General features: G+C 39.0%; 1 protein-coding gene across 5 annotated transcripts in view; it reads right to left on the bottom strand.

Annotated features, from left to right (window-relative positions):
* BMPER (BMP binding endothelial regulator) overlaps positions 1-24273 on the bottom strand; it is a 157630-nt gene that overhangs the window by 54619 nt on the left and 78738 nt on the right. For 4 of the 5 annotated variants that reach the window (XM_035316957.1, XM_035316955.1, XM_035316958.1 and 1 more), the window contains 5 exons: positions 21573-21682; positions 20804-20944; positions 18340-18444; positions 12829-12874; positions 2681-3010 (listed from right to left, as the gene is read on the bottom strand). In XM_035316957.1, the coding sequence (XP_035172848.1) occupies positions 2681-3010; positions 12829-12874; positions 18340-18444; positions 20804-20944; positions 21573-21682 (732 nt within the window). The remainder of the gene's footprint in view (positions 1-2680; positions 3011-12828; positions 12875-18339; positions 18445-20803; positions 20945-21572; positions 21683-24273) is intronic. The other variant, XM_035316956.1, reaches the window with a different exon arrangement.

Raw genomic sequence — 24273 nt, 5'->3', positions numbered from 1 at the left:
TTTTCCAATTTTCCTCTTTCTTTGAAGGATGCTTAATCAACTTGTTACTCAGTTTCTTAACTTGGCACACTATGTATGGCATTTAAAATAAATCCTTCTGGATTTATGCACATCACACACTGACTTTCACATGCTGGGAACTCCCATCAATTGTTCTGCGTGATTTTTCACAGTAAAGACATCCTCAAGAACTGGCAGAGCACTCTTCCCTAAAGATTTAGGGCTAATGTGGTATAGAAAACCTCAGCAAAGCAGATACGTGCAAAAGATCAGGACAGAAAATAAACAAAAAGCCCTCTTGCACTAGATGGACAGATGAAACACCACCACCCTGTGACCCTTGGCTTTCTTGTCTTCTTAACATGCAAATTTTAGACAAGGACTCAACACCATCGCAGCCAGTACCAGAAGTACCTGCCAGTGCAGGGAGACAGAATTGCTGCTGGATGGCATCCGGGGCTACAGCTGGCGAGGACTTCAGCCACGAAACAGGTTTTCACTGGAAAATGCCAATTCATCAGAACTGAAATGCTTCAGGGAGGCATATCAGATTCAATGAACTTGCAGCACAACTCAGGCAGGGCTCCAAGCTGATTTCCTGCCAGCTCGCCTGGTGGGCTGTCTGGAAGCCTGGACTCTCAGGATATACAACTCCAGGGCAGCTCTGCCATGCAGATTACGTTGTAGTGAGGGGCCACAACGCTTCCTGAAGCTTTGAGCTCCCCTATTTCATCCAGGATTTAGCTCCCAGTTTTGCAAATGGAAAACCAAAAGCCAGGGGAATGCTAGCTGAGCTTTAAGCACCCGACTCTGCTCTTCCCAGCCCAATTTTACTTTGAATTTTGCTTCTAGTTCAGTGACTTTCCTTATTTTTCATTATTTCATCCCTTCACCTCTTCCCCCACCACACACTGGGAAAGTATAAATTAAAAAAAAAAAAAATCCATATTATCTTCTGAAACATAAAATTCTCCATTTTTTTCCCCTTGGCATTCAGAATTTCCTGTGGAACAGAAATTTTGTCTTTAAACCTGTTCTACTCAGCACATTCTTTCTCTCTACAGCCTCTCTGCTGCTTATCCTGTCCCAGCAAAATGGTGTCATGTTCTCTGCTGCTTTCCAGGCCTTCCATGCTGAGGAATGGAGGACTTGGCCTATCATGCTGCCTTCAGCAAGAGAAACCTTATCCTTCTCTGTTAAGGGGAGGAATTATTTAGACTATAATTTACAGTGATTACACACTGTTTGGTATGTTGTCATATGCCATGTTTGCACTCCCTCTGCCAACACATGGATGAGCATGTGTGTAGTCATTTATTAGGTTTGCACCAGAGACAAATGGAATAGCAGCAGGATTAGCTGTCATTCATCTTCAACTGAAAACCTTTCCTTGGCCTGTGGTTGGCTAATGAAATCCACATCACCAGAATTCATAGCATTCAGCTGGCTGCAAAGAGAAACCCTCAAGATGTTTTTAATTAGAAGCTGTGAATAATGGTCAACTTGTGTGCATTTTACAGACATCCACAAAAATCTACTTTGCCACTTTTAGGAATGACCCCAGAGCTGGGATTCACACTATAGAGACTTACATTTCCAGAGGATATATGAACAGGTGTCTAAATTCTCGGTTCAACAGTGGGTACTAGCGTCCCCCTTAGAAACAAACAAACAACAACAAAAAAAGATGCTAGATAATGAGTATGACTATACTTCACACCTGTGATCATATCAGTTCATAAGAAAGATTGGTTTCACTGCACTTGGCATTTAATTGAATTAACAATAAAGACAGCACTCGCTGAAACAGTGCTTCACTGTGCAAGTTAAATCTCCCTGGACTACAGTGGTACCTAACACATGCTAATGAGAAAATTCTTAGCTTACACTCAATATCTATGCAAGCATACTATAGTCTTAAAACAGTTTTTCAAAATAAGTGTAAGCCCTCCGATTTAGCATTTTGACAATTAATGAATGTTCTAGGACTCTGAATATCTGAGAATCTGCTATCTCCCCTCCCTTTTTCTATAAGAAAAGGTGACAGATTCTCTGATTTCCTTTTGTTTCTGGTTCCATGGACTCTGTTCTACACAGACAAACTCTTACTTGAACATAAAGCAAACGCAAAAAGATGACATTAAACAACAAATTAAGCCTTAGTTTTTAAACCATGACATCCATTTTGCTGGATGGCCTCAGTGAAATGTTTCCATAACCTAAACCCACTACAGCCATCAATAACTATGATTTTACACATATTGCCCACTTAGACTGTAAGTAATGTTGCTGCAACTGGAGAAAAAAAATGAATGTTTAAGAACTGATTTCATCTCTGTTCTCATCCATAAGTATCAAATGATGACCCTGAACAAAACACTCTAGTTACTGGAAGTGAAAATCATGGCACAATTGTCTGTGCAGCAAGTTATTTGTTGGCTGCAGAATGAAATATAATCCAGGAATTGTTCCACAAAGATTTCAAACTCACAGCTGGGTCTCTGTCTGTTTGAAGGCTTCAGAGGTTTTGAAAGAGTTATCAAGCACTTGGGTTCCTCAGATCTCTAAAGAATTATGAAATATATTTATTGTCACTGTCATGCTTTTATACTGAACACTGTTCACATTGCACTTGAGAACTTCTTCATGGAGAAGGCACACACATAAACACTTGCCCTACCTGCTTTGGTTGTCAGTTTCAGCAAATAACCATCCAAATCAATTTGAAATTGAGGTGTCTCGCAAGGTAGTGAGATGCGGGTCCCATTCCACTTCACTGTGAGGTGCTGCTGGAGGCTGATAGTACTTCTGCCCAACACAAGGTCCACTGACTTTGTCCAGGAGAAAGAATGGGTCCGACGGGCATCGTTTTTTACCAGCACCTGGAAGGGCGAGGCAGAGGAGGAGCAGTCTTTTGTCAAAACGTACTGACATGTTCCCTGAAAGTTAAATGTCCGTCCATCAAAAGTGTTGTAGTGAGGGTCTCCAAACACAGTGCAAACTCCAGGCTCTGCAGGTGAGTGAGAAACAAAAGCACCACATCAGGATCAATCAAAGTCTGAAAAAAAGCAGTTGATAAGAACTTAGTGGATGCTGATCTCATCTAATCTGCCTGCCCTACAGGGCAGATTTTGCTGAGAACCCATAGGAATATGTTTGTCTGAAGAACAGAAGCTTCTTGGCATTAGTAGAAGCCTTTCCCAAGGCAGGTGGGAACTAAATGCCAATCAATCCTTGGGTCAGCATGGGAAGGCTAACCTGTAGGTAGGTACCAAAGACAAATCTTCCAATCTGTGTGTCCATCCCTTTAAACACAACATGCCACCAAAAGAGCTTTGGTTGTTAAAATGCCTGTGAAATTGTTCAAATTACTTAATTTCTAGAAAATGCAAGCCTGACTCATGATGTCAGAGCAGGCAAAGCCCTGGACTTTGCTGAGTCCACATATCTCTGGACATGTGTGATGGGAACCTTCCAACCTCACTCCAGCTTTCCAAGCATGAAGCATCTTCTCTAAGCAATTCATCCAACCTCCCTCTCACTGACAGAGAGAAGCAGACACAACTGGAAAGTCTTTCACCTCACCAGTGCTAGATATCTCTTTCAATATCTGGGGAGTTGCTCTCTGGATGAGCCTGTCTCTTTCTGCTGCTTGCTCTGGGAACTCAGACAAATAGCTCAGACTAAAGGCATTCCTCTCAGATGGTTAAATTCACCTGGAATGAACTCCCAACCTTAAGTTTTGTTGTGGGAGCAAAGTCTTCATTCACAGAAGCAGAATTCAAAAATATGTGTATTTTTCACATTTAGTTTGAACGTCACCAGACAGGCAGAGGGTGATTCCCGCAAATTAAGATCAATCAAACCGTTTCGGCAGGACCTTGCTCTGTCCATATTTTACATAGACACATATATAAATAGTGTACCTATATTATATATTAACATATTACATATAACACTGTACATATATACAGAATTTTCCAAAATTTTTGTAGTACCAGCATTAAGTAGCTGAAAACCCTATCACTGATGAAATGTGATCATCATTTACTACACGTCCTTTTAAAATATTACAGACTATCAGGTATGCTGTTCATACACAGCTGACTTTCAGTAGTTATTGTTCTCATATTACCAATTAAAAGCCAGTCGTACATGAATAGTATGATGCAATGACTATCTAAGGGCATGGTGTCTCTACCAGTCATTTACATTGTTACAAATAGAGGGAGATGTCTTAGTGATGTTTGCAGCTCTGGTCAGAGTTCCTGGTCAGAGTTCTCTGGTCAGAGTTCCTAAAGGCAGAACTTGTCCACACTCATGTCAAAGATGCTGAGTTACCCTGCATTTACCCAGCAATTGACTGAATTGCTTAGCAATCAAGAAGAGCAGCAAATTTATTTGCATTTCAGCCTTTGGGTATAACAATGGGTTCTAATCACACCTCATTGCTGCTGTTCCTGGAAGAAGTCATCTCATGACAAACTGTACACTGCTGCTGCCAGCTGAATACCCACAGGCTTAGGCTGCTTTTGAAAGATGATGCATGTTTTAGGGGGAGAGCTTGATGCAATAACAAAATTTGACTCAGTAATCAGAGAGCCAAGAACAGCGCCAATCAAAAACAAACTAAACTAAACTAAACTAAAAAAAACTAACAACCTGGAGGAGTGGAGAGTAACAGGAAATACTATTTGTTAGCTGAAAAAAAATATCCAACTAATAATGACTCCTCTGAAAAGGCAGATTTAAAAGGGCAAATTCAAGTCTACAAAAAGAAAAAAAAAAAAAAAAAAGGAGGAGGCATGGATGTTGTGGAGAAGAGAGAGAATTTCTATGATGGAGTGTAACATGGCTCTGACTAATCAATAATAAATACACCTTTCTCAGCAGGTCTGTTTAGTCTAGGCAAAGTGCTATGCTAAAGCAGCTGTATGTAACATTTCTGGCATTTTCACTAGCTTCAACTAGAGGCCATCCAGGGATACCTATAGAAGAATGGGCTGAAGGGGTCCCCAGGAGACAACACCTTTCCCTTTTCCAGCTGTAATACAGAATCAACTATATCTATGTTGTTCCTGATAGACGTTTATCTAACCTGCTCTTATAGGGCAGTTGTAACAAAAACTCCACAGACACCTCCTGCAACTCTTAGTTGCTTTTACTGTAAGGTCTTAAAGTATAACCCCAGTCTTCCTCACTCCACAGTACAGTACCAACAGAGAGCTGGTACCTGAGCAAGATTTGTACTTTACCCCTAACTTGCCACATCCCTGCCTTCTCATTAAGTCTTTAGTTAAACCAACAACTATTCTTGGCATCATTATTATGTCTCATTACTATGTTTGGCTACAAGGGAAAAAGAGTTTTGATTTTTCAAAGACATCATGCTGACAGCTCCAACTCAAAATGAACCACATTTTACCAACACCCCTGGAAACCAGGGCCTAAGGACTTAAAACACAGCCAGAAAATCAAAATGGTTAGGTAAGTGTGTGCTTTTAAAAATGTGCTCTTTTGTGGGTCTCTTTTTCCCGTTGTTACAAATGAGAATATTAATAACTCTTTTCCAAAGTCCATAAAACAATTAATTGATTGATATTTCTCCATAAATTTGAAGCTTCAAATGAAAGGAACCATAGAGTTTTTAATCACCAATGTAATTTTTACAAACAGGAAAAAGAAATCTAGATTTTATATACAGACCATCTGACTTCACTGCCACTAAATCATACTAATATGTTTCTGATTTCCTTATGTAATCATGTAATTATCTGCATGATAAATATTAAGATATGCTTTATTACCCGTTCAGCTCCTATTTCATGTTTTTTTCAGGTTTTAATTTTGCCTTAAACATAACAAAAACTTTTCTGAAAACAAGGAAATTATCAACAGAAAATCAACCCAAGCACCAGTGAAAATTTCAGAGATAAGAACTGCTTTTTTTTGCATTTCTACAGGCCAAGCATGTGGAGATATTATACACATTATTACCCAACATGCTGGGAGAGGGAGGGCAGTTCTTCACCTAAGAAAGTGGCTAAGAGGCACGACATGAGAGGAACAAACATAATTTAGAGATGTGCAAGTAAAATTGATAGTACCAATGGAGTCCAAAGGAAATATTTATTTTTAATTTCCAACGTGTTATGCAGAGTAATGTTGTTTTATGTTATGTTACATCGTGTCACGTCATATGTCAACTTGATGCAGTGCAGTTAAAATAAAAAAGAATGTATTTTGGACTGGATAGCTGAACGCCTGATCCAAATATTGCTGTTTTCTTTAATAGACAAGAAAGTGGAGGAGGGAAAATGTAACAAAACAGCCCGAATAATTGATTCTCTGATATCTCTGTGTAAAAAAATCTTGAAAAGTTTACTAAAATTGTGAATTTCATTAAAAAAAAAATCCACATCCTGCAAGAGTGTGTGTGATAACTCAGGCACTGCCAGTAAGAAGAACCGTCTGGCCTTGAAAGAAACCTTAAATACAGGGTGTAACAAGACTGCAAAAGACAACGTGAAAAGCATTCCAGCCATTTTTAGGTTTTGGGCTGTTGTTTATGTCCTCCTGGGAGAGTTTCAGTCACATCATGTTTTATGGTTTGCTAACCCCCCCCCCCCCCCCCGTTTTTTTTTTTTTTTTTTTTCTTTTGAAACAAACCAGCCTTTCTGCTTGGCTGTTTTTTGAAATCTATTGGAAACACCAGTTCTGTAGTTAGTATTACGTGTAACTTGCTCCTCTGTTGAGATGTAATGGATGGAGAGGTATCACTGCATCTCCAAAGCTAAGCTCCCCAACACAGGAGATTGTGTTTTGCAAGCTTGTGCTAATGAGGCAGAGCTTTGTGGGTGCATATCCTCCCCTCTTTTCCTACAGTAAATTCTTGCCAACTTATTGCAGATACTCATGTCTCTATCAGCTGTTGAGGGCAGAATTAGAAGAGGGCAATTATATATGATGCTTTCCCATAAGACTCTGCCAACCTCCAATTATTTTCCGTTTAGGGACTTTCTGAGCTAGACGTGGTTTGTCTTTATTTAGTAACATTTGATAGACTTTTTCTCCATGAATTTATCCAGTCTCCCCTTGAACCCAGAAATATTTTAGCATCCACAATATCCTTGAGCAGAATACATGAAAAGCCACTGCCTCTTGATTGTTTTGAACATGGCATTTATTGTCTTTTATGACTTCTTTTGCTCATCTACACATTACACTTTTGTATGAAGGCAAATATATGATGTTTCCTCTCCGTCCCTGAAAGATAGAGATTTTTAAAAGGAGAGTCCCAGAGCTATGTTTAGAAGGCTGTGATTTCCCAAGTACCTTAGGCAGTTAAGTCACTCAACTGTGATTAAACATTATTGGTAGCTGCCTGCAAACACCTCTAAGCTGCTTTTAGAAATCCCATATTTAGGCTTCCAAACCAGTTTTCAAAGCTTCTGGCTTTTGTAAAATTTTCTAGGAACAAGGCAGTTTTCACATTTGGTTTTTAAACAACTAAATATGGACTTCATGCTTTTCCTTTTGACAGTCTTCATGTGTGAGTCATGCAGCTTGCTTAGTTCCCACCTAAGGATCTATAGCTTACTTGCAAACTCATAATAATATTATTTAAGTGTTTAAGTGAATACTGTGGAACTCTTGGCCAGCTCTCTTTGCATACTACAAATCATGTACAAATCATACTGACTTTCATTAGAAAATGTAACTGGGAAGGTAACTGTAGACAAGGAGCACAGGGTTTGAAAACACATTTTTCCTGTACAAAACAGGAAGCTGACAAAGCAACAGCAAGGAAAAGATCATTTTAGCACTCCTCGAGTTTTAATATGCTCTCTTAAGGAGAAAAACAAGTGCAAGAAATTACAACCTGCTTTGGCCAGTTTGAACCAAATCTGCCAGAAGGATAAAGAAAATGAAGTTCAAGTAAGTAGTATGCTAAGTAAAGGAAAGAATCACTTACTGAAATAAGTGGTTGCCAGAAAGTACCTTTATGCCTTCCAGTCAAAGCCCCCACCCCCAAGACAGTATTTAGCCTTTATAGAAAGGCTAAATATATGTACTGTTTGGTGGAGGCCAGACAGACAGTCAGCACACACATCCTGACCAGCCAAGGAGCATGAGCATATCGGCTGGCCAGTTACCACACTTGTAGCTCCAGAACAGCCACAGGGTATATTGTTTCTAGCTGGGTTTATTATTTGTTGGGATATAAAGGAAATGGGACACAAATCCATAGGAAACCAGGCTCTGTTAGCTCTGGTGTTCATGGAATAGCTTGTTTTATTTTTTCAGGACATCAGAGCAGTCAATTAAGTCCAAGATGTCCAGATGTCTGGTCACACTCTTCTGGGATTGTAGCTAGTTAAGAGTGGCCAAGAAAAATACACTTTAAATTATAACTAAAATTGTTTTAGACACTTTCTAAGTAAGGAGAGGGAGGAAAAAATAGAAGTTTACTAGTTATTGGTGTTCTGGTTGCACATCTATAATTCAATAAGAACTGAGCTTTTAAAAAATAAAATGAAACTTTGAATGCAATTAGCCCATATGTTGAATTAAGCCCTAAATCAAATAGAACACATTATTAGCTTTTGAAAACTAGCTACAGAACATGCATAATAGAATTTCATTAGCTTTTCTTAAAAAAAAAAAAATAATAAAAAAATAAAAAATAAAAAAGGCAAAGCCATGGAGTACTTTCCTTATAACTGCTGCATAGTGCAGCTTGATATAATACACATTACAAGGTGTGGTGTCAAAAACTCCACAGGAGCCTTTATGGTATATTTAATAAATAAAATAGCTATTCCAATTTGTCCAAATACATATTTATACAGTAGACTATCACAGCTGAACTTGCTGAGGAGGTAAATTATGAACTGCATTCCAAAATGAATAAACAATTGCAGGCTTTTTGTTGATGTATTTCTCCATGGCAAGGAATTAACACAAGAAACAGGCCCTACACAGATCTGCACGTCCATTAGTCCTGATCCCTACTTTCATAGGTACCTACAAAGCATAAACTCATCTTCTTTTTATTTTAACCTTTTTAAATTGTTATTTAGAAAAGTCATCACATTTTTAAATAAAACATGAAATAGAATATAAAATAAAATAAAACAAAATAAAATGGAACAAAACAAAATATTGATATGCATGCAGGAAAAGGTAAAACACCCAGCTTTTTAGTCCTGAGGCTCGTTGGCTGGGTCCAAATGCTCTTGAGTTTGGTTTATCTCCATACAACATTTTGTCAATTAAAAAAGCTGCTGAATGATTACTAATGCACAAAAGTTTCTGCCCCCCAAAAAGGTGTTTACTGCAAGATCAATCATATGTACTGCTAGGCTTCGATGACTGCCATACACTTTGAAAAAAAAAATTCTTTAAACTTCACAATGACTTAGGTACGACTGCATCAGGATTACTGATCATAATTAAAACATATCTACTTGATCACAGTAGGAAGCTTTCATACTGCATGCCGTAGTTTCAGCAAAGGCTATCAATTCTTCATTGTCAAGAACAAAGATTTAGCCTTTGCTGCAAATTCCCATCTTTGTCTAGAGTTGAGAGCTATCTGCTAATATTATTTGAACTCAGGTTTAATGTTTTCTTTTTTTTTTTAATATGAAAATGACCCTGGTCTAACACAGGATTACTAATTTATGGAATTGACGTCAGTGGTGATTTTTCTAGATCAAGCCCAAAAGAGTACATTTCATTACATTTTTACAGCAGGATAAACTAAACTGTTGAATTTTCCACTGGTATGACCACTGTGTTTAATTAGTGATAACTGTACACCAGCCATGAAGCTTAAACAGCAACATGCCAAAACTAACCATAGTTAACTTCAGCAACAGTAGACAAAAGGGACTCTCTAGCCTTTTAGGAGACGAGGCACTTTTTTTCTCTGCAACAAACTGCTTTGAAAAATAATCTTTTGATTTTATTTTTTTCAGTTTAAAGTGTATCCTTTAACAACGTGACTGTTTTTGACCCACTTCATAGAAATTGGCTGCATTTAAACTGTACTCAAATCTCTCCTGTGTACAGTATGTTCTTGTACCTCTTATGTTGTTTTTACTTTGGAAAATTAATATCTGCTGGACCGCCAAAAATGTCTGGTGTGTTAATATGTGGAGAGAGAATAAGCTGAGTGGGTGGGTGAGGAAAAGGGCTATGCATATGCATCTTATCAGAAATGGGTTCAATTGGCAAAGGCTCTAATGAGTGGACTGAGATGGTGATCATCGCTGAAGTACTTATGATTTCACCTTTTGCCTGTCAAAATGTTGTGATGAGATTTACAGCACTTCTGGCACAAAGGTAGAATTAGTTCCTTGCAAATGGCAACTGTAATAACACTATCAACTACCACTGCTCTATTATAATGGATATTTAAGCTTTTTGGTTAAATTACCTGAGAAAAGCTGGGAATGACCTTTTAATGACAAAATATTAGAATCAGCATTAGTCTTTCTCCAAATACTAATGAGTCCATAGAGAGACGCTTCTCAAAAAAAAAAAAAAAAAAAAAAAAATCATGTGCAACAGAGGAGCACACCACTGCAGAAGAGTGCAACGTGCCTCCCAGTTTTACACAGAGCCAGTGCAACATAGACAAGACCCACAAGGACAGCCTAAGGGAACAGGGTTGTTTAGTAGCCTGAAAGGTTTGGCACACCTAAGAGTAGTCTGTCAGTACCTACAAGGAAGTTACTGAGAAGACAAAGCCAGACTTCTTGTGAAGCTGCATGGCAGAAGGACAAGCAACAATGGCTGTAATTTGGAAAAAAATGAACTTGACATAAAGAATAGAATTTTACCATGAGATGGTCAAACTTTAGAACAGGATGCCCAGAGAGGTTGTGGCATCTCCATTCTTGGAAATTCTAAAAACCTGGCTGAGCATCATGGTCTGAATCCAGTGCTGACACCATTTTGAGCAGGAGGTTGGCCTGCAGACCTGCAGCTGTCAAGACTCCTTGAAACTACAGCCATGTCCATTTCTTTGTACTTAGATTCCCAAATATCAGGAAGGATTACTGTTTCCTCACACAGCCTGGATCAGGCTGGTGAATGGGAGAGGTGTGCTAATGGCTGCTGCAGGTGAATGGGAGAGGTATGCTAATGGCTGCTGAATCAGAGACCAAATTCCTATGCTTTCCCTAAGATTTCTCTCTTTTTACACACTTGTCCATGGCAAAAAAACCTGCTCTTTAAGTAAGATCAAACACCTGCCATTTCATCCATTGCAGGTATGCAAATTTCACATATTCTACTGGCAGGTCACACTCTGCCTTTAATTTCAAATGTCTTACAATCATGACCATTCTCTTCTTATATCATCAAAAAAGTTCTGACTCTAAGGTTACCTGGTTCCTAGATTAGTTGTTTTTACTTTGAATGAATGTATTTTTTGCCCCTTTCCCCCTTAAAACAGTTATCACAAGTTATCATTCTCTAGCAGCATTTCTGAAGGAATTATCTTACTCTCTTATTTTTAACCCCTTAAAGTAGAGGAGCTTTGAGGGGAGAGCCATCCCCACTATTTACTTCACTCTCACAGTAAACTACTCATGTTACAGAAGAACATACAAGAAAGGCTAAATGGGACTGAAACATAAGAACAGAGGCAAGACACTGATCAATAAATTTGTGACTTTAATGCATGTCATGTTCAAGCAGAGGTCTACGACAATTTCATCACCCTTGAAACTAAGCATACATAAAATCAACTGCTAGTCAGCTGAATCCTCTTTCATTTCTCCCTCTGCTTGGTATTCTTTATTTCAAGCATTTCTGATAAATTTGGATTTCATTTCATTTTGATACTGAAGCCTTGCAAACTAGATTTATATTATTAAAAATTATACATTCAGGAATAATTGAGGAGCAGAATGGAAAAAAAGTTCTTAGTATATAAAATTTGTGCAATCCAAGAGCTGATTTGTGCAATCCAATTGAGCTGATGAGCAAAAACAATTTGACTTAAGACAAAAGAATAGGAAACATTCTCCTTAAAAACCTGTTCCTTTTTTTTAGAAGCTTTCCCATAAATCATAAAGCCCCATTTTAGCAGTCTGTCCCTATTTGGTAAAATACTTAAATGTGTCCTGAAGGAAATACATAAATGTTTCCTGATAACTTCAGTGAAGACAGGTCTCCCTGTTGACTTAAATAGGACAAGCTTAAAGATAACTGCTTGCATAAGTGCTTTGCTGATTGTAAGATGATCATACCTGAAGTGAAGAGTAAAGGAATAAAGAGGTGATAGTGGAGCTAAACATTACACAGACAGGCCAGCTTCCTACTGTTCTTTCCATTGCTGACCCAGACTGCCTTTTTAAAAAAACAAACAACAACAACAACAAAAAAACTCTTACAAATCACCCACAAAAGTTTTGTATTTTATATACTCTTGGATTATGCTTCCTCTCTCTCCTCTCTTGTATAGCTAGGCTGTTATTTACAGGTATAAAAGTCACTTGGTCCTAAACTGTATAACTCTATACACACTGCTTTTTGCCTACAAACTTTACAGGCTAACTATGTCCTTCAAAGAGTAACACTTCAGATTTAGTACAAATAGTGTCATTTGAGAGAAAAATGAAATTTAGTCCTTTTATTGAGGCATTTTATTTAAAATTCACAGATTTATAGGAGACAAACTCTGTAGCCAGCAATAGCCACCTGTCCTTTAGCCACATCTAAAAGAAGGCAGAAAAGCAAACTTATTTCTAAGACATTCATTTTCTCTGAAAGAATAAAAAAGAATTTAAAAAATGTGAAGAAAGAACTTACTTTCAGTGCAAATAGGACAGCATCCTTTTCTGTTCAGGATTTTACCCTAATTGGGAGAAAGACAGGCTCATTTAATGAAAGAGTTTTTGAAGCAATGACTGTGTTATGTTATAAGGCTGGATAAGCCTTTGAAAATAGTTCAAGCTGTGTTTGAACTCAGTGCCCTGGTTACAGCTTCAAATATCAGGTGCTAAAAACAGACAGAACTATTCAAAGAGATTCCTGGCAGTCTTATAAGAAATTAAATACTAAAAGGGTTCTCTGTTACCACTTTTCTCTTTAGAGAGTGTGAGAGAACTTTGGACTCATATTCACAGATATCTAAAGGCATTTGCTTACCAAGATCTTTTCCCCCACTTCCCAAAATACAAACATTTCCTATGCACATCCTCCACACTTAAGCAATCTGCACTCCACACTCATCCACACTCTCCCATGCCCTAGGATCATTTATCTTCCTACAGAAATAAGGGGAGGAAGAAGGCAATGATAGAGATCTAGTTTGGCCAGATTTCTTTCATGGCTAAATCTTGTGGTACCTCTTACCAGATCATATTACCAATCATGGACCAAATTCCCTGATGAAACAAATGGGCATAAATCCAAGGACATGTAACATCTAAAAGCAAACAATTTAGTCTAATCATAGTAACATGGACAAAAATCTCGAGTCTTCATTTACCACTGTGCCCAGGCCAATTTTATTTATAGTTGCATCTTATAGAAGGTTGACTAGAAGTAGGAATCATGCCTCTGTGTACATACATTCATGTTCCTTTTCAGTCTTCCTTGAATAAAAGACGTTCTCTCTGATTTTACTTACACTCCCAAAAGCTAACCATCAAGTCAGAGGATAGGCCTGGAAAATTTCAGACTGAACGATGTGTTTTTCCAAGCAAAAACTGGCAGGGGTTATAACAGAACTTATGGTGATATTGGAGCTCACCCACATTCCCATACGGGAAAGGAAGAATCATATGGAGCTGCATTGCTCCCCGGCACCAGCTCTTCAGTTCAATAGCAATTGAACACAGAGAAAGTCCCCTTTGTGTAACCACTGCTCCTGTTCCCCACCAAGCAGGCGAACAAGGAATGGCCAGAAAGAGTGAGCAAATGGAGCTGTGATATTCTTTGTTTGAAACACGCTCAGCTGTGGAGAAAAGCTCATGAAGACAGGCAAGGAATGGGTGGCTGGTCTGTGTGGAGAGCGGGAAGGGGGCATAGACAACATGCCTCACTGCATTGATTCCTGCCAACACCGCTCCCAAGCTTTGATTTTATACATGGTGAGAAATTAACTCCCAGTGATGAGTGTGCTTGAGGGCATCGTTGTGAGGGCACAGGAGTTCAGAGTAGCTTGGCCTTGAATGTACAACTGCACATGAAGAGAATAAATTTGAGGCATGTCTGGACTTGAGAAAGGATCTGGATTTGAGTTTCACTGGCATACAGGCAATGCTTAGACATTCATGTGACCACCAGGCCTCAGAGCAAAGAGAACTGAGGACCAGGCTGCAATAAAAAGACCTATCAAGAACCTGCTAGGACAAACCCCCTTTAAGGATGAACTGTTAAAACTGCACAGAACTACAAAGATGGGCAGCACTTGTATGCACTAATGGAAGACATGCAGCTGAATGCCACACACTGCACACCATAGTCTTACCTCTCTGTTTCAATAAAGGAGTTGAAATCATCAGCTAAGCTGGAAGTGGCAAGAATTCAAGTGAAATTGGAATCTCCAAGGCAGCTTGCTGAGGCTGGTTACTTGAGCCACCATGTTGGCCCGAGATCCTGTTTTTGTCTTGTAGAATAAGGAAACCCATGATTGCTAACATGTGCTGCAAGAGTTTGTTAGCATTGAGGGTTCCCTTAGGAGTGGGCTAAGTGATGTGATCCCATTTTTCCCTATGAATATTTATAAGCAGACCACATTTGTGTCTATTTATTTTCTGGGATTTTTCTTCCTTTTTTTATGAGGTTTTCAATTTTATGTCTAAGGCTTTTTTTTTTTTTTTTTTTTTTTTTTTTTTTAGGGCAAGACTAATTGAGGGGGTTGTTTAGTTGTGCAATAGCAACAGCTGTTGTTTTTTTGTACCTCATTTGGCGCAAGAGTAAAAACAGCAACTTTTTGTTTGTAATAATAACAGATGTGTATAACATTAAATGCTGTCTGTGCTAGAGATGGGAGAAGGTGTTCTGAATAAATTTTCAACTCACTTTAAGTTCACGGGTTCAAAATTTACCCACAAAATCGAACTCTGCAAACGTCTTCACATGCCATGAATTTAATTCTATTAACTTTTGCACAGCCTTGGAGCTCAGAAAAGGTTATGTGGTGTAAAATTCACCAGGCTTTCCTTTAGAAGTACAAAAAGAAATGTCCATGACCAGTGACCATTACCACAGGCTGGCATTATTAGCGGAGAATGCAAATGCATAAGGAGAAGAGGCAAGAAGGAAAATGATAATGATGGATAATTGTAAGGGAAATGACACAAGGAAAGAAGGAGGCTGGAGCAGGGGTAGGACAAGTGAATAGCAAATTAGGTAAGAAAAAGTCTAAAGAACCTCTGAAATTCAGTCTTGCCAAGTGTTGAGGTTACTCCCTTTCCACAAAGTATTCAAGCATGTGTTCAAAGCAGATATGGAGGGTCTTCAGCAGGACTGGACACATGCTAAATAGCATTGCTGGATGGGATCCAGCATGTACCGCACCTTGAAGGCTGATGCTCCAGGTAACAGAGAGGGAGTACCAATGTGGAGCCAATTGTCGAAGAGCCAAAAACAGGAACCACAAGCCACAGGGCTCACTAGAAGCTCAAAGAGGACTGATTTTACTATATATATGACAGGAGGGATTGAATTTGTCAGAGGTATATTGCCCTCACTGCAGATAAAAGGAAACTAAGATAGACACTTCCTGCAATTAATGATATGGAATTAAACTCCAAAAAAGAAGCTCCAAAAGAGAAGAATAAAAGGAATAGAAAAATGTGCCTAGCCCTACAAAGAAAATGAAAGAGATGGCAGAAACAGCCTCTGAAAGTATGGCAGCCTGCCACCAATAGATTGAATAATACGAATGGTTGCACAGTATTGGAAATTTTTGCACAACTACCACTTTGAAACTTATCTTTTTTAGAAATAATTGGCTAAAATCTATATTGATAAATTAAATAATATTCCATCACAGAAAACAAACAAACAAAAAACATCATGCAAAGTGTATTAAGACTGCATAGTAAAGCACTTAAGGAACAATATTGTAAGTTGTTATTGAAACTTCAATACGTTCACGTTCAATTGTGTATCATAACACAATTCTAATGAGATAACTTTATGTGTCCTGGCACCCTAAGGAACAGTAAACAGCATTTTATTCCACAGTAGACTTCAATAGACAATAGAGAGTGCATACTGCCAGAAACCTCAGGAAGAGAGAAAAAAAATGGAGTTCACACCCCTACAGTTTTCAGAGACAGCAGTATGATATCCAGACTTTCAGTATCAGAATCACTAATATATCTTTATCTTGAATAATGTGGTGTGTTTAATTAATGTTTATAGATTTGTGACAGAATATCTCATCAAAGAGAGCGCAGCACAGATGAAGAGTGAAGGATTTATATCCATTAGCATATATTATTTGCTTTAAAATTACTGAGGGTGGTACCCACTTGGAATAGGAAAATAAATCTCACTCTAGAGTTTGCATTCCTTCTCCTACTTGTCTTTCCTATGTAGCTTGAAAGAGCAGAAACATTGCTTGTACCTGTGGATGAGGGTGGGCTCACATGCAGCTAGCTATGGACTCCATTTAAGACAAAGAACAGGCTGACTGGTTAGATGCTAGAGGGAGGAGTGCTGCAGGATAACAAAGCTGGTCTTTTCAGCCCTGAGGAGCTGGACCTTGTCTGAGGACTCAACTCAGAGATTTAGGGCAGTTCAGAAATTTGCGTTAACCTTGGAGCAGACCATGTAACAGCCAACCAGACGGTACATCAGTCCGTTTGTACATCAGTCAGCTACAGGACTGCAGATGGTAAATTTTTATCCACCACTATTTTCACTGACTGGCCATGAACAGCAAGGTAGTTCATTTACTTACAGAAGCCACTTCAGCTGATCAACTCAATGCTTAAATTTATATATATGTGGGTAAGGCTGAAGCGGTATATTTCACATTCACAAATTAGTTATTTCATCTCAAAAACATCTTAATTGTTTGAAATGCATCAGCATGGGGAAAATATAAATGAGATGCAGTGCATCCCAGGTTCATCTACAAAGAATTCGAGAAGACCTGAAGGGTCCAAGCTCTCACCTCCTGTTTATCCTGTGAATGGCTCAAAGTGAGCAAGCCTGATTACCATGGGTCTCAACAGGTTCCCAGAAGAGCTCCTTTTTTCACACTTCTGAGGATCTGTACAACATCTTATATGAAGCCTATTAACAGAACTGCCCTCTGCAGTGAATGCCAGAATGACAGGAAAAGGCTGTCCTGTCTTCTGAGAATGCAAACATAATTCCTGCAGCCCACTGGCACAGACGGAACAGGAGCACCAAGGTACAGGCTCTCTATTCTATCACAGCTTCTGGCTGTCAAAAGTTCACACATATAAAATTTTACAAACTAGAGTTTGTCATTTAAAATTTTATACCTAGGTGTCTGTGACTCATATTTTCCCTGCTGGCTTCCAGGATGGAGAAGGAAACACTGAGAAGGTGTAATGCTAATGACTTGGCTCTCTCTTCTGCAGCTCTGTTCAAATACCTGCCCCTATATGAGGTGCTCTTTAGAGCTCCCTCTTCTGAAAGCTTGGTCCACTAAAACGAAGTTATTTGTCAGTGATGGAAATCCAAGAAACAAAAGCTGAGTTTAGCTCAAGGCTTCAAGTAATACTAATTTTTGAAGCAATTAAGTTATAATTACACCATGCTCTGGGTTCATTTCAGACTTTCAAATAAAAAATACTTAGACTGCAATCTCAGAGGAAACTGCATAGTTTGATTGAAATCATTTGCTTTGCCTTGCCTAATTAACGTGTCTAACCAAGTATCATGCCTCATATGCACTGAGAAAAGCCAGCACAACAACCTCTTGTGGCTTTTCTTAACAATCTGCATGATATTCATATATTAACATAGTAATCTCACCACTCTACAAAACTATTAAGTATATCTGAAAGAGATGTTCCAGTGCAGGTAACTTGGGACAGAGAAAGAGAAAGGAGGAGAAAAGGAGCATAGAGTTTGCAGAGCAAGGACAGGGGCAAAAAGCCCATATTCATAGTAGCAGTAGCACACTTGGAAACCACCAGCCTAAATTAACATGCCAAAGGATCCCTCCTTTCCAATCTGCATGCTCCACTGCAATGCACACCCTTCTAAGAAACACTAAAAAAGATAATGGTGGTGAAAAAAAAAAGGGGGGGGGGGGGGAGGAAGAGGGAGAGGAGGAGAGGAGAGGGGAGGGGAGGGTAGGAAGCCATTTTTTAAAAAACTCACTTGAGGACAGCTGCTGACTGGAATGCATTGCTTCTTGCGACACTCTGTCTTGCCTTTCACACAAGCACAGATGGTGCAGTTCACAGAGGACCACATCTCTCCATCCTGCAAGAGGCAACACGATATAGTATCAGCTGGGGTGGCAACAGGAAGCTATTTCAGTAATGTATCATTGCACAAGAAAGGATAGCTTTCCCTGTTGGCATTGTGTCATTGTTTAGTCTAAATTATTTTGAGGTGTCTAGCCACGCCCAATTGTATTAAAGACAAAGATCAAAATCAGTGGGGTTTTGTTCGCTTCAGCCTTCCAGGTTAAAAAATTCATTTTTCCAAATCTAACCAAATCACATTTGCATTTTTCATCAGTGTCCTGATCATTTGCATTGTTTTCTCTCCAGTATGTGTCTGAGATGTGATCACACCTATCACAAATTTTCATTTAAGCTGACATAATTAGAAAAACCTGGTTCATTGGGTTGAGTGACATCTTTAAGTTGTTGCACATGAAAACATTTGATTAAGATGTCAGCATATAGTGAATTTATTCCCAGATGCAGCATCATTTTGGCTTAGGGCAGGAATGGTTGAATAATGAATTCTAATTTAGATTACTTACAGCACTTTCACAGACACTTGATCTGTTAAACATCTGAAAATGTTTAGAAGAGATACAGTGCTGAACTCCTCAAAAGCATAGCAGGTAAGACAGTCTATGGCTCTTGAAGTATTAAGTGCAGAGCAAAATATGGTCTTATCCCCACTTGCTTGGGAAAGACTGCTTGTGGAATTGCCCTGGCTCATTTCTACACAGTGTTGCATTTGCCAAGTGTAGTTCCTAAAACATTCTGTCTCACCCACTTACAGTCTTACTCTAGCCTGAGTAGAGCCAAAATGTGCATGTTTTCTGTTTACCGGCCGGCCATGAAGGAAGGGTGAGGATAGACCTGACAGGAACAGAGAACAGGCAGTCCAACCAGACAGCTGTGAACAATTATGTGCCCACCTCAACACCATGTTCTGACCAGAGAGAAAAACAGACTATAAATGAAATGCCAAGGAACCTAATTTATTCAGTTCAGCATGCACAGTTAAAGGCTGTCTTTCCCCTATCCTTTATATCCCACCATGCTAAGATTGACTGGTGTTTCTGAGGCAGCATGCATTCTTGTGAACCTCTAACGACCACTTTACAAGCATCTGCTATGGTACCAGAATATATCACCACTAACTGCATGTAGCTGCCCTGATTTTTGTTTCACAGACATTTTTTGTACAGGAGAGGACAGAGCTCTGATCTAAAAGGAAAACTGCCCAGATTCTCAATGAACCTGTGCCCGTTCTATCAGTATTAGACCATTAACTTCAACAGAGTTACACTGGATTTACCTTTTTCTACATGAGGCCAGAAATGGATGTACTCACTCTATTTTTTCTTACTCTATATAGTGCTTAATAATATAATAAAATATTCACAAGAAGCAGAATATTTTATTTGGGTGCCTAAGAAGCTGGCATTTGTTCCTGAAGCACAATAGCTCCAGTGTGAAGGTTCCAATCAGATTCAGTATATTCTCAGCATACAGTAAGTTCGCATGCAATTTCCAGAATAAACACCTCAGCTATGTACACACACACACACACACAAAAAAAAAAAAAAACTGAATAAATGGGAAGCATTTCTGGCTGAGCAAACCAAGTAGTCACATGAGATTTAACATTTGATCTGATTCAAGGGTCTCTTAACTCACAGATGGCCCATAAGGTGACAGAATCTTTTTCTGACACAGCGTTAAAAATAACTGCACCACTTGAAAAAACATACAGGATCTCAGCAATGTGAGAAGTGTTTTGCAGGAAATCCCTTGTGATTTGGAAACATTGGGTGAGAGTGCAGTAGGTTACAGTTATTACATGGCTATCCCAATATGAGATGTCAGGGGTGCTGTCCTTAGCAGAGCTGTGAAATGTAGTAAATCTAGATGAGTAACTTTCAGCCAAGATGAACTTTGCATAGCTCCTGTTGACCAGCTGTGGAAGAGAGAGACTCTTTGGCTCAGCAGATAAAGCTAACATACCACTCAAAAATACCTCAAAATATCTACACTCAATAATATCAGCATTTGCTTGAGAAAGCAGAGCGTAACTCTCTCTTACTAAAAATGCATTACTGACAATTTTCAGTAAGACATGTAAACAGCAGCTTGAATCTCCATGTATAGAGAGAGACACTACATCACATCAAGGAGGAACTAATCTTAACTGCTGTGTATCCACAAAATTTACAGAGACTCAGAAAAAAAATAGTGAATGGCAAATTCTGCTGTGTTTTGCTTCTGAGTTGTTCCATCATCAACCAGGATGGTGAGGATTCTGCTAAGAAGCAAGCCACAACACTAATTTACAGTAAACATGTTTTACAGATGTTACAATGCCATCTATTCTTGAGCCACAACTCAAACTTTACCTGGAATACTTTATTGCCAAACTTGCACACTTTCTCTTCCTCAGCAAAGATATAGGAGATACATTCCTTGCAGCAACGGTCTTTGTTTGTATTGCATTCTCCAGGAAGTAAGCATCTCTTCTTACATATCACTGTTGAATCCTGGGTAAAAGGATAAAAGGAAATCATGAAGTCACCACCAAGGTATTTCTGCTCCTGTGTATCCTTATCATAAAATTTCTGCTTGCTCAGTCATTGCATCCAACCAAGTTAGACCCAAACTGCCTTGAACAGGTCAGCTCAGAGAAAATAAAAACAATTTAATTGATTAAGGGAATCTTTCACAGTCTATTAAACTAAAGCCCAGCTTGCACTCTGCTTGCCTGCAAAATCTGAACTTTGTGACACTTTACATTTTCTGTGCATAGGTGCAAAAGTGCATATGATCACAGTCATGCTAGAGCAATTAAAATAACCACTGCCATTCAACAGCGATGTGTTAACTCACCATGTACTGAGTTAACTCCTCTTCCAGCATAATGCAAATTCAAAGAGGGTCACATAATCTGAGTAACTTCATTTTGCATCACAAAGCCAGATATTATGTCTCAGCTGAGATAGTCAGTAGCTTTCTGTACTTTCCTAGCAAAACTGCAAGTGCACTTCGGACCTAACTCTCAAGGACCTCACAAGATGCCAAAGCAGAACAGTATCTAAGTTTACATTTTCACAACCCTACAAATTACTGCCAAGCCAGACAGCACACAATAGTAAAGCACTATGGACCTACCTTGCATGTACACATTGTGCAGTTGTCATAAATAAATGAGGACCCATTATCATACACGTTGCTGTGAAAGAGGCAGCTTCCAAATGGGAGGTCAAACACTTTCCTCTGTCCTGAATATAAATAAACAATAATAGAAACAGAATGTGGTTGAAAAGATGCCACATTGTCAACAAAAACACAGCTTATTGTCACCAGACCAAATGCATCTGCAATGTTACATTTGCTATGTTTCCATTTTGGTGTGAAAAAATATGTACTTTTAACAGTTCACTGTTTTTCTAGCACACATTCGTCTGTACAGATTTTGCTGTGAGGGAATATAAATATGATTTATGTCATGTTTATATTGGAAAAATCTTTCTTCTCCTTATCATAAAGCACACAGTGCAGCTACATGAATAAAAAGTAAGCACTGCAAACTCTTAAGGTACTCTTAAACTAATTTAAACAGTCTTTAACTTAATGTAATAACTTATCAAATAAAGCAGCCTAAACTGGTTTTAACATATCTACCTCAGGGGTTCACAGCAGCCAAACTAAACCAATTCAGCAACACTGGTGCAAAAAATTGTATGTATTGTCCAGTCTCATTACAAAAGCTTGGTGTACCATGTTGGGACATAGTTACAAGAAATACAAACTTTTGCACAGTTTACAAGCAGAATGAGGCAGCACAAAATATTTGTATTCCATAATCTATATATAAAAAAAAAATGGGCTACATGAAAGTTGAGCAAGGTTTAGAGCACTATACAGGGAAGGTAGCATCAGTATCAAATCCTTCCCGAAGTCCTGAAATCATAGAATCATAGAATGGCTTGGGTTGGAAAGGACCTTAAAAATCATCTAGTTCCAACTTCCTTGCCATGGACAGGGATGCCACCCACTAAATCAGGTTGTCCAAAGCCCCATACAACCTGGCCTTGAACACTTCCAGGGAGGGGGCATCCACAGCTTCTCTGGGCAACCTGTGCCAGTGCCTCACCATCCCCATAGTAAAGAATTTCCTCCTTATATCTAATCTACATTTACCCTCTTCTAGTTTAAAGCCATTACCCCTTGTCCTATCACCACACTCTCTAACAGAGTCTCTCCCCATCTTTCCTGTACCTTTGAGTACCCTGCCCCTTCAGGTACTTGAAGACTGCAGTAAGTTCTCCCTGGAGCCTCCAGGCTGAACCACCCCAACTCTCTAAGCCTCTCTTCATAGGGAAGGTTCTCCAGCCTCTTGATCATCTTCATGGCCCTCCCCTGGACTTGTTCTAATACTTCCATGTCCTTCTTATGCTGTGGGCCCCAGAGCTGAATGTTGTACTCCAAGTGGGGTCTTATGAAAGCGGAGCAAAGGGGGACAATCACCTCCCTCCACCTGCTGGCCACTCTTCTTTTGATACAGCCCAGGATATGGTTGGCTTTCTGGGCTGCAAATGCACATTGCCAACTCATGTCAAGCTTCTCATTATACAATACCCCCAGGTCATTCTCCCTAGGGCTTTTTTTAATCCATTCTCTGCCCAACATCTATGTGTGCTTGGGATTGCCCCAACCCAGTTGCAGGACCTTGCACTTGGCTTCAATTCTGCAAGCGCTTTGAAATCTAAGTTGCAGAATATTCTGTGGTTCTACAAATCTCTCCTATTCCTCAGCTTCTTTCCAAATAAGTTACTTTAAATAACTGACCATTATGATATGTAAACACGAGCTCTTTACAAAAACTGTACAAAATCACTTTACGTATCTTTCTGTGTTTGAATACCTTCCTACCTTCCTCTGTTTAGTTCTGGAGGAAGCTAACTAATAAATTCTTTTACAAGTGGCTGCTAGTCTCCCATCTTATCATTTCTGAGGTATGATGTTAAATACGCATCAGTTTCAAGGTAGTGAATGGGCACTATAAGTACATACAAGTCACTAAGTACTATGCTAGGCCAACAGTTTAGCTCTCAAACCGCTAAGTCTTGGCAGCTGGGATCACTGAGGTTTGTCCCTGTGTTCCAATTTGTAATCCTTTCCTTTTTCAATAAATCTTGATAAAAGTAGAACAGCTTAAAAGAAAAGGCTTCCAGTTCCCTCCAAGAAATAAGTGAACAGAAGAATAAGCACACAGCAAAATCCATTGGATTACCCTTGAGATTTTACAAATCTTAATGTGAAAATGACTATTAAATAAAAAGTTAAGAAATAATTGCAGTTGTTCAGTTAGACACAATCTAAACATATCTTGGTTGTAAATTATTTACTGTGGACTAATCTGTGCTTGTACAACCAACCTTCCTTTTAGTGAATGTGCATCCTTTTGCAAAGGCTTAATTTTTCTTATAGGACTAACACATGAAATCAGTTGAGGATGCTTAGTAGCCCTAAAAGGAACTGTTCCACAACCATGCACCACTTATAGGCAAATCTGAGCCATACTCCCATCTGTAACAACAATTCTGATGCTTTCTGTGGGGTGAAGACTTCCATCACATAATTTAGATCACCAAGAGTACAAAAGTCCAGCTCTCTCTCACACTGTCTTGCCATGCCTTACAAACCACCCAAAGCAATTCTGGGTGGTCAACCAAGTTCAAATATTTGGTAAAAAAAGCAATGACAAAGGACCTACCCCTTAAAAAGATGTGGTGGTGCAGATATTGGCTTAATGGTCAGCTTTGCTGGCTCATAACCACTAGCTAAACTAATAATTCAAGTCCCAGTG

This window comes from Oxyura jamaicensis, chromosome 2, assembly GCF_011077185.1.
Source record: "Oxyura jamaicensis isolate SHBP4307 breed ruddy duck chromosome 2, BPBGC_Ojam_1.0, whole genome shotgun sequence".
Taxonomy (NCBI): domain Eukaryota; kingdom Metazoa; phylum Chordata; class Aves; order Anseriformes; family Anatidae; genus Oxyura; species Oxyura jamaicensis.
This window is presented reverse-complemented; position numbering and strand designations above follow the sequence as displayed.